The following is an 11545-nucleotide window of genomic DNA, read 5'->3' as shown; positions in this document are numbered from 1 at the left end:
ACACACACACACACACACACACACACACACACACACACACACACACACTTTACGTGTTCCTGGTAGAGCAGTCAATCAGGGTGTCCCATTCTTCTAGGTCAGGGTTAGGGGGGCATGAGATGCAAATGTGGCCAATCCCAGCACCTCAACGCCTGGGGCCAGACAGAGAGAGAAAGACAGATCCAGGGGCTGATACGTGATTCATGGAGGGCCCTTAAGATTCCTTCCTTGATGTATGAAAATTGGGAGAAAAAAGTTCTCTCTGGGGCTTGCTAACCTCGCACAAGGCAGCTGGGGCGGAAGGCCACGGTCTCTCCTAGTCTCAGGAAGGAAGGTCATTGTAGGGGGAGCACATGAAGCTAACTCATGGCGAGAAGACAAAAGATGGGAGGGAAAGGAGAGGGGAGAGCCTAGAAGTCCAGGGGCAACTTCATCATGATGATCAGCATGGCTGAGATAAAGAAAAGAGAAGTCAGAGAAGTGACGGGTCTTCTTTTTGAAGATCTCTGTGCTTAGCCTGGCTTCTGGCCCGCAGGAAGAGCACAGTACATTTTGGTTCCGTTTCCTCTCTTGTTCCTTCAGGAATTCATCTGGCTCTTCTTGTGTATGTCATAGCATGATAGCACTTCCTGTCTGGGCTCCTTTGGANTTTTTTTTTTTTTTTTTTAAAGAAAGTCTGTAACTTGATGGATAGTCTGTGCAAAGAAGTGCATGTGTCTGTGTTGGGAGGAAAGGGAAGGGACACAGGTTGAAAGCCTTATCAGTTTAGTGCAGGACTCGGGCTGTCTGGACCAGCGGCGCTGCCCCAGCGTGTTTCTGTGTGCATGAAGAGAAGCTAAGCTTTCTGGGGAAAAGAAACTAATCCTAAGGGAAATAGGAGTTGGGAAACCTAAGTCTAGATGAAGACACGTGTGGCAGTACAAGGGGGGAAGAGGCTGGATGCCCATACGTGGTAGATGCTTCTGGCAGATCACCCTTCACCTCCAGGGACTTGAGTCTAGAAGAGAGCAGGGAAAAATGGGTATGAAATCCATGAAGACGAAGCCCTGGAGAGAGACCCGGGCTCAGTCAACTTCAGCTCTCTATGTCTCATTACTTGCGTGATCTTTGGCAAGTTCCTCATCCCTTCGATCCTGTGTCTTCATCTGTGAAATGTCTGGTACCCTAGAAATTCCTATAAAACACTTACATACTCAATAAAGGTCATTATGATAATAGTAATGATGAGTAATTAACGAAAGAGTGTTACATGTATTGGCTCCGAACAGCAGAGGCATGCGTGCATAAGGTGGCATATGTTGCTTATAACCTTTCTACATGGAGTAGAAAGGGTGAGGGTTTCTGAGTGTCAGGGCAACACCCCCTGGAAACCCTTGAACCCACCTGGCAGATTTTGAGTGGGGGAGGTCCTGAATACCTACCAAGGAAGGTAGGGACAGAGTCATGGACATATCGTTTGTTTTAAAAGACTGGGTTTTCTCCCCCAGTCATTTGAAACATGTATTTATTTCCCAGCATTCCTGAGCTATAACTGACCTATAACATTGCATGAGGTTAACACGCACAACCTAAGGATGTCATCTATATAGGTATCATGAAATGATGACCACAGGAGGTTTAGTTTAGTTAAAATCTCTTTTTAGCATCCGGGCTGCTGGGGCCGGGGTCCCCAGATAGACACGCATGGCAGGAATACTCGAGTAAGCACTCCTGGAATAACGGAATCACAGCCCCCAGATGTAGCACGGTGGGCTGTCTTCCAGATCCCTGGCCTCCGGCACTCGGTGCAGCGGGATGTCAATAAGGAGAAAATGACAGAGCATCTTGAGAAGTCAGAGACCCACATTTCCCAGCCTAGGGAAAGTAGTGATTAGAGAATTCAAAAAGTGAACATGCAGCTTCGAGAGAACAGATTGTATGAAGGAGGGGGAACACTGTCTGAAAACATAGCTCCTTTGGAGTCCTCTCGAATCTCCACGAAAAGACCCACAAGCTGGAGAGCTACAGACCTCCTGTCAGAGGAAGCCGAGGTGACAGAGGGGAGCCTGAAGCCACACAGGTGTGGACCGGCTACCGCCCGTATCAGGAAAGTCAATGCTGTTAGTATTTACAAGTGACAAGGCAACTTCTGTAGAAATGTACATCTAACATTTGGGGGGAAGTCGGTAATGTATTTGCTCGTTCCTCAAACATTTATTGGGTGCCTACTGTTAACCAAACACCAGGCTTGATGTTCACCAGTGAAATGATAACAGAGGAAGTTTCTAAAATTTCCAAGATTACCAAAGAGACTTAAAAATGACAATGGGCCTCAAAGTTGAAAATATTATATACATGTCATTAAATGATTCAACAACTTTGTGCTGAGAAGGCAATGTCCCAGGGCAGGGAACGGAGCTGCCTTCCCCAGGCCCCTCTCTGATTCTTCATGTTTTATGGTGACCAAGAGTCTCCCTTCACCCATGATGGCTGCCATTTTGACCATTTGGTGTGTNCACACACACACACACACACACACACACACACACACACACACTTTACGTGTTCCTGGTAGAGCAGTCAATCAGGGTGTCCCATTCTTCTAGGTCAGGGTTAGGGGGGCATGAGATGCAAATGTGGCCAATCCCAGCACCTCAACGCCTGGGGCCAGACAGAGAGAGAAAGACAGATCCAGGGGCTGATACGTGATTCATGGAGGGCCCTTAAGATTCCTTCCTTGATGTATGAAAATTGGGAGAAAAAAGTTCTCTCTGGGGCTTGCTAACCTCGCACAAGGCAGCTGGGGCGGAAGGCCACGGTCTCTCCTAGTCTCAGGAAGGAAGGTCATTGTAGGGGGAGCACATGAAGCTAACTCATGGCGAGAAGACAAAAGATGGGAGGGAAAGGAGAGGGGAGAGCCTAGAAGTCCAGGGGCAACTTCATCATGATGATCAGCATGGCTGAGATAAAGAAAAGAGAAGTCAGAGAAGTGACGGGTCTTCTTTTTGAAGATCTCTGTGCTTAGCCTGGCTTCTGGCCCGCAGGAAGAGCACAGTACATTTTGGTTCCGTTTCCTCTCTTGTTCCTTCAGGAATTCATCTGGCTCTTCTTGTGTATGTCATAGCATGATAGCACTTCCTGTCTGGGCTCCTTTGGATGTTACAGTTTTGTACGCTTTGCAGTCTGAATAGGGACTCTATCCAGAAAACTTTATATAAAGTATGGACTTTTTAATGTCCTACTCCTTTGCATCTTCTCCCTACCATTAACATATATTAAACATATACTATGTGACAAGGACTTCATTCATTCATCAAGTATTAAAATGCCAACATCATTGCTAGATACTTTATACATGTTATCTCTTTTTATGCTCACACACACACACACACACACACACAAAATCACCCCATGAGTACGATAATGGTGTCCATAGTACAGATGAGCAAACTGAGGTGAGACAGGTTTTCCTAAGGTCAAAGAGGTTGCTAAAATGGTCCTCCGATCCCATCTGGGTGTGTCGTCAGTGCCAGCCCAAGAAATGAATCATTATCATTGCCTTCACAGAGGACCATTATCCTGCACTGGGCTGTTCACTGAAGCCGTTCAGCCCAGTCGGGAGTAAGAGGGCCCATTGCTTTCACCTGCGGAGGGGGTACAGGCTAGGGAAGCACTGTTTAGCATGCCCCTGGCTCCAGGACGATGATGGGGATGAGGCTTCACTGAGGGTTCAAGGATCACTGGCAGAATGAGACTGAGGACAGAAGCCCCCTGCATGTTTTCATCAGGGAAATATCATATCCAAAGATGAAACAGCCTCTTTCACCGAAGCATACATTTTGTCTCCTGGGCCTTCAAACATTAAATTGACTCATTTTAATACCATGATTCCAACCGATTTTCTGTGTGAGAGCACACACAGAGGAATCACGCCAATTTGAGATTGCATGCCCTCTATTCTTTCCCCGTGAAGAGGCTCTTCTTGTTTCTAATTAAACTTTTTCTTCTGTAACAAAGGCCAAGATGCCAAAAAAGATCCCCGTTAAGAGAAGCGCCAGGAACTTGGGGTCGTGGGGGTGCCATTCCCCCATGCCTGGGTGAGCTCTGTGGTCAGTGTTGGATGCCAGTGATGTGCCCAAAGGTCGTGGGATTTTGGTTCCTCTGTATGAGAGTGAACCAAACTCCAGAGGCTGGACCGTCCTGCACATCCAGCTGTCCTAGAAATCCCTACTGTCACCCTTCAGTGGGCACCCAGAGGGCCGGTGTAAGAGTAGCAATGGGTCAGTCCAAATCCATTCCGACCCTGGGAATAAGCTTCAAAAGCCAGCACCCTGCTCCCTGGTGCCAGTGTAGTTTGGAGGTAGAACAGCCAGACCAGGGACCAGAGGGTGGCATCAAGTTCCCACCCATCTTGTATAGCCTGAGTACTAATGAAGGAAATGAACTTTTTTGAGCACCTACTATGTGCAAGGAGCAGTCAGGACTTGACAGACTCTCACCTAGTCTTCATAGCAATACCAAAAAGTGTGTTTAATTACCAAAGGAAGGATATGGGCAAGCTGAAGGCAAGATTTGCTTAAGATGACACAGCCATGGTGAGGTCGGGTTAGGGTCTGAACTCACATCTGTTCTGGCTTCTCACTACTTCCACTTCAGCTCTCTTAGAAAGTAAGCATGCTAATCTCGTGGGGTTATGAGGGTCCGATGTAACGTGGAGAAGGATAATGAGCTTCGTGGCTGCAAAGACAAGTGAAGGGTAGGATGTGCGTAATTATCAGTCATCACTCCCTTTGCACGTCATGGGCCACCTGCCATTGCTTTCTGACCAGTGCTGATACCATTAAGATCAGGGTGCTATTTATGGGAACCTACTCTACATCCGCTATTCCGTAAGATGTCCTATACTTTCTTTTTCTATGAAATAGAAGAAGCCCTGATTCTGGGCTTCCTTTCTTCCTCCAGTTGCTGGGTAGGCAGGAAGTTCATTCCATAATTGAAAGAAGAGAAAACACAGTCACCATCCCCAGCCCTCACCGGGGAGGACAGAGTTAAAGGGAAAATGCAAATTTTCATGAATAAATAAGATCTCCAAAGTAGCATCTCTATCTCTGCATCACCAAGTGATGAGGCTCAATGTGACTCAGCACAGAGCCATCCTTTCCTGTCAAATGCTAATATCTCTATCCAACACAGAGCAATTCAGAACACTTTTGTTCCAGTCATCATGGTAGAGTGGCTTCCTGGCTTGGGTGTTAGAGACGCTCCAAGCAATTTCTGTTTTCTACACACTGGTGTCACTTAACCTCATGGACTCCATTTGTTTATTTGAATAAACACAGGAAAGATAATATTGCCCATATTTCATTAGATTGGCCTTATCAGTGACAGTTTAATGCTGTGTCGTTTTGGGCTATTCTACAGTCAAGTCGCCAGTGTAGCAATAGCCCAATCGAGGAGGCAGAGGACGAAACTTGAATAAGTCTTGGGTAGATCCAAGGAGCGGTGATTGTGTTTCATCAGCATGGGTATTCCGGGCCAACAGTCACAGCAATCTGATCTTACATAGATCTCCAAAGGGCCCCATATATCAGCCAGGGAGGGAGAGTGGATGTGGTTTAGAAATACAAAGGGCCATTTTGGGGGTGGGGGGCAAGATGGCACTGTGCCATTTTGAGTCTTATCCATTATGCTTCAAATCAGTCAAATGCATTCATGGTTCTTTCTCTGTATTCCTGATTCCGGTCTTTGTGTCTGTCTGCCTCTGTCTACCTCTCGGTCCCTTACTGTCTCTCTGTCCTTTCCGTCTTGTGCCTTTGTGGCCGAATCTCTCTGATTTTCCCAAATATAAAGAGTCCAGGAACAAAGCTGACGTGGACTTTTACACTGCTCTTCCACGTAGCAATGTGTGATCTTAACATGTCTCTGAATGTCAGTTTCCTGATTTAAAATGGAGATGGTAATATTGATATTGTTGAGTTGTCATTAGGATAAAATGAAACAAAGTACATAGCAGGCAACTTAGTTCCTGGCCCCTAACAAGTGCTCAGTAACTGTCAGTTCCCTCCCATAGCTCAACGCACGCCACCCTCGTGACATGTCAGAAGCCCACCGTGTGTTGGCTTTCCTTTCGTGTGGCCTGCCCTCGGCCCATTTTCAGATCAGCCAATGTAGCCATGACCGGCTGGGACCATTTTTCATCCAACTGCTCTCATTCTAGCAGTTTCATGTGGCCTCTCTCTGTAAATCAGTCTGGGAAAATAAATGTCCCCAATCCATTAGTGCCTTTCCATCACAAGCCAATTTGAGCCACAAACCAGAGACAAGGCTTGTTAATGGCCACTTAAATATATTTCCGCAGCCCAGCCTGGAGACCCTCAGCCTCAAATCCTCCCAGCTCCTGTCCAAGAAAAGCCCCACTGTGACAAGACTTCTGGCAGCAAAGGCATTGATCGAACCCTTAGCAGTTAATGGGGGGACCACGTACCCTGGTTTGCCTAGAACAGTTCTAGTCTGCTCCTGCTGGCCCAGAGTAACTATGAATAGTCCCCCTTTACCGCCCCCAAAAGTTCCAGTTTGAATGATACTCTGTAGATGGTAGCTATGGAAACCAAGAAAAACAGTGTAATAATAGCTATCATTTATTGACCACTTGCCTATGCCACGCATCACCAAAAAGGTCTTCGTACACTGTATCTCATTTAAACTCGATTACAACACTGTAAAGCGAGGTACTATTATTATCTCCATTTTATAGACCAAGAAGCTCAAGTTTAGAGAAGTAAGCAACACGTTCAAGGTCAGCCAGCATAGAGGGTGATGTCTGTCCCACACTCAGATCCCTTTTGCCTGGGCAGCACACCCATCCGCCACCGGCTGGGAGTGCCGGCCACTCATGGCTCAGTGCAGTCCCCTCACCCCCTTTCCTCTTCCAGAGGAACAGCGCTCAAACAGAAGTCACCATTGCCTGAGAGGCTCCATGCCCCCACTCAGAAGGCATCCCACGGCCCAGACCCCACCGATGATAGGGGTGGGGCTTTCCCTATTGCTTCGAGTCCGGATTGACTCTAAGGTATAATTCATGCCCAGAACTCCTGATGGGATCGAGGGGAGATGAAATCCTTGCTTAGCTCCTTCCTTGTCCTGCTCCCCTTATTCCCATTTTCCCCAAAGCACCCCCTCAATCAACCACCTAGGACAGCATCCTTGTCTCAGGCTCTGCCTCAAGGTGGCAAGACCCATGACCTATGGTTAGCAAGAGGCAGGGCTGGGACTCCTGTCTAGAACGGTCTCACTCTTCATCAAAGACCAAATGTGACATGACATTGCCTATAATATATATGTGATTAAAATGCCGGCCTCCAAGTTATCAAAGAAGTCAGTCATATAGGCATAGATATGACAACAGTGATGGTAACAGTCACAACAACTACTACTTATTTCGTGGCAGTCTCTTTCTTGCATCTGATCCTCGCTCAACTACATGAGGTTCATCTTATCTGTGTTTTGCAGTTGAGGCGTCACAAGTTTGGAGAGGCTGACATGTGACCACCGAGGTCACACAGATAGACAGTGGTAGGGCTTGGGCCTGCATCTGGGTTCTTCTTCTTCCAAAGGCCATGTGCTATTTCCGCATGGCCACTTAAACCGCTTGCTGTGTAAATTGCTCAATGAAGGGTTGACTGCACCAGTTCCCCATCAGAGCTGATGCTCTGGTAACACATTAGAAGATTCTGTAATCCTTCCCACTCCGCCCTCTTCAAAATGGACACTCATTCTTTTCGAGCTGCATTTGACCGTCATGTCTCCATTTGGGGAGAAAAGCCATATTACTTTGGGAATAGCCTGAGAATGTTCTCCTAAGTCAGACATAAAAAAAAAATCAAAGGAGCCATATTCATTGAAGAAAGGAAGGAAAGCAAGCTGGCACTGCATTGCCAAAGGTCCAGACAGAGGTAAATCACATTTCTGGTGACTCTTTCACAGAGGGAGACAAAATGGAATAAAAGGAAAATAGCAGACAAGGACTCAGATCCTAACTGTACTCTCTGTGTGACGTTTTTAGCAAATTACTCAACATCTCCAAGCCTCAGTTTGCTCTACTATAATATCTATCTTCTTGCACCATCAATGAGAAGGGGTAAATGAGATCAAATATCCATTTCCTTGTACCTCTTCTCTTCCATTCCCCAACAATTTATGGAGTAACCAACTTGGACAGTCATTTGAGGTCTGAATAATACTAGTTCAGATGGACCAGGCTTTATTCCCAAGCAAATAGCATATCCTATCTGACGATAAAAGGTTTCCATTAAAAACAGAGAGCACATAAAAGGGGGGCCTTCATCCAGGAAGCCATCAGCTGATTCATAAAAATACAGAATGAGTCATCCAGGCTTCCAAGGCCAAACGTACAATCAGTGGGCATCTTTGGCCAGCCAATCCTAGCCCAGTGTAGGAGGAATGGCCCAGCGGGCAATCTTCTCAAACCGACTTCAATCCCCCCTTGCAAAACCGATTAACTCTGCTTCCAGCTTGGGGAAATGACAATCAATCCGGGCCCCTTGCAATACTGGATTCCAAATGTTCCCCCATGTCTGGATGGCTTACTGAACAACCAGGGTGGGGAATCTGCAGTGATTTCAGTGTGTGTGTGTGTGTGTGTGTGTGTGTGTGTGTGTGTGTCCGTGTGCGCAGCTCCAATAAAGAACAGGCTTGTGCATCTGGCTTTGAAAATCCATCTCCTGGCTTTCATCTTGACATTTATTATTTCAAAATGCTTCAGTTCCTACCAGCCTCTATGCAATTAGCATAAGACTAGAGAACCCAGACCTATTTGTACTGCAAATGATGATCTTTTCTTTAAAAAGTAGCTTCAACATTTTTACTCTCTGAACATACCCTCTGACAAAAAGTCCTAGAATCCTATTTGGATGAAGGGTCATAAATTATATATACACATCCATGTATAGATCATCTTTCTAATCAGTGGTAGAGAAAGGAGAACTACCAATGCAGAGTTTTAGTTTTACGAGACGTTCCTCCACCTGCAAGTTAAGAAAAATAATGACTCTATCATCCCCGTCCAAGCGTCTTTACTCAATCCATTCATTCAGCAATAACTTAGTCCTTCAGCAGTAACTGATGCTGGACAGACTGTGTTCCAAGCACTATGCTACACATTGGGGATTTGTTGGTGAAAAGGGCAGATAGATGTAAGTGCTGCCTTCTGGGATCAATCAGCTTGGTTCAGCAGCGTTAACAAAATAGAACTGCATAGGATCCCCCAGTTTGCAAAAGCCTCTTCCCTTACCCTGAATTCCCAAAAGTCGTGTTTGGAGTCGACTATGACCAGCTACATGTATGAAAAGCAAATCAGAGACCTGTGCCTGCTTCTCTTGACAGCCGCCTTCCACCCAGCCACGGGAGTCCAGCATCTGCTCTTAAAGCAGCGACTGGGAGAGAATCTCCTCTGCATTTTTCTTTGCATCTGTTCCCAGAGTCCAGGTCTGCGATTTAACCCAGGGACAGGTAGGCTGACTGCTGCTTTCAGGGGAGCGGTGTCTGCTGGGGACTTTAAAACCCGGACACGAGAAAGGGAAGTCTGTCTCAGTGTGCTGAGGGCAAATCTCCCCGTGGGAAGCACTGCTGCATAAAGAACTCAGAGCTTGGATCCAGTGAACCCTCTGGGTTGAGCCCTGCCTCCTAGAACTTCAGAGAAAGGATCACAGAGTGACAGCACAGAGAGAGGGTTAGGCGCTCGAGGGGAATCCCAGCCGGGCCTAACTCAGAAGTTCCCCCAGGAGGAGTGGGGACTAGAAAGGCACTCAGACTGCTGAGCTCCTTTCGAGATGGGGGGAGAAGACGACCCGTTGTTTGTTTTTTCTCTTCGGAGAAGCACAGAAGAACAGAATGCGCTGGCGGGGAAGAGGGAGCCTTGGCCTCACCCCTGACCAAGCTCAGAGGCTCCAGGACCTAACCCCCCGACCCCTCCAGCTACCCGGCGCCGTTCCCCATACCCAGAGGGGCAGAGTGCAGGAGTGCGAAGGGAGACCGCACTTCCCCAGCTCTCACTCGGTCGCCAGACCCAGCAGGACTACAGCATAGAGGTTTAATTAAGAGTATCAAATCCTGGCCAGGTCAGTGAATGGCGGTAGGAAGATCTTGGGCAAATCATTCTTTCTGCGCCCTGTGAAACGTGGACAATGACGGTACCTAACTCATCGGGTCCCAGGCAGTATTAAATAAGATCGCAGTAGCCAAAACTCTAAATAAACGATGGCTGGCACACAGTCATCCGGAGGTTATTACTCTTCTACCGTGTTCTCAAACTCCCTCTCCCGGCAGCTGAGCTGTCCTAACCGACGGAGACCCTCGCTGCGCAGTCTTCCAGACCCCGGGCGCTGGGCGCCACCATCCACCCTGTTCCTCCCCGCCGAGAGCTCACAGTCCCCTCCGGTCACCCCTAGCTCCGGCTTGGAGAGGGCGAGGGCCACCTCGCGGCACCCTCCGCAGCGTCAGCCGGCCGCCGGCCACGGGGAGGCTCTGGGACCCGCGGGAGGNGGCCGTGCCGGGGCTCCGCCGCCCCCGCCCCGGGAGCGCCGAGCGCGCAAAGAGAGAAAGCGAGAAAGACGCGGATACTGGACCAGGCTTTGACGCGGATCTTGAGCTCGCCGTCCTGCGGCTCGGGCATGGCCTTCCTGGTGACCCGCAGCTTGTTGAGCCCCCCGAAGCCGGCCAGCACCACGGCGCGCATCTCCTGGGCGTCCCCGAGGCGGTGAGAACCGCCGCCGCCCTCGGCAGGCTCCTTGCCTGCCTCCTTCTCGATCATTTGCTCCGTCTCCTCCGCCTTCTCCACGCCTTCCTTGGCCATGGCGCTCGGGGGCGCGGGGCGCACGGGCTGCGGCGGCGCCGGCNGCCCCCGCCGGCCCCACCCCTTCCCCCCACCCTCGCTCCCCGCCTCTCTTCCCTGCCCGAGCGAAGCCTCGACTCCGGTTCCTGAGCCAGTCTCAAACGAGGCTCTCAATCGCAGCCCCAGAGCCCAGACTTGCCCAAGACTCGTGAATAAAGCACGCAAAGAGGACGCCTTGTCCTACGCGGGCGGCGCACTACTTTGTTATTTACGGCGCAGGCTAGGCGCCTGGAAATGGACAGAGACGAGGGTCTGGGCCTGGAGGATGCCTCCCGGAGACAGGGCTGCCTCCTCTCGCAGGGATCTGCGGGGGCAGGCGGCTTAGACGGGAAACGGGGCAAGTTTCCCAAGATCGCAGGTGCTGGCTGGAAGGGCAAAAAGGTTAGGGAAGGAGGAAACGAGAAATCCCACTTACCCCCCTGAGGAGTCTAAACCAGGGTTTCTTTCACTCCAGACTGTCGGGGTCAGCACACGGATGCTCTTTACCGACCAGGAGCTCTTGTGATGGCCAATTCTCACCACCCGCACCATTTCCAGCCATCAAAGAGGAGTCAGAAAAGAATCCGGTACCAGAAAAGGATCCTTTTTGTTTTGACCACCAGAAGATCATTGTGGGTCCTGTCCCCAACACACACACACACACACACACACACACAC

The 11545-nt window shown here is 49.0% G+C and overlaps 1 protein-coding gene across 1 annotated transcript in view; it reads right to left on the bottom strand.

Moving 5' to 3' along the window:
* Positions 1-10862, bottom strand: part of VAT1L (vesicle amine transport 1 like) — a 154152-nt gene extending 143290 nt beyond the window's left edge. The window contains exon 1 of the mRNA XM_077754049.1: positions 10623-10862. Within this exon, the coding sequence (XP_077610175.1) occupies positions 10623-10849 (227 nt within the window). The 5' untranslated portion in view covers positions 10850-10862. The remainder of the gene's footprint in view (positions 1-10622) is intronic.
* Between the last annotated feature and the right edge of the window lie 683 nt (positions 10863-11545).

This window comes from Crocuta crocuta, unplaced genomic scaffold, assembly GCF_008692635.1.
Source record: "Crocuta crocuta isolate KB4526 unplaced genomic scaffold, BGI_CrCroc_1.0 scaffold61, whole genome shotgun sequence".
NCBI classification, from domain to species: domain Eukaryota; kingdom Metazoa; phylum Chordata; class Mammalia; order Carnivora; family Hyaenidae; genus Crocuta; species Crocuta crocuta.
This window is presented reverse-complemented; position numbering and strand designations above follow the sequence as displayed.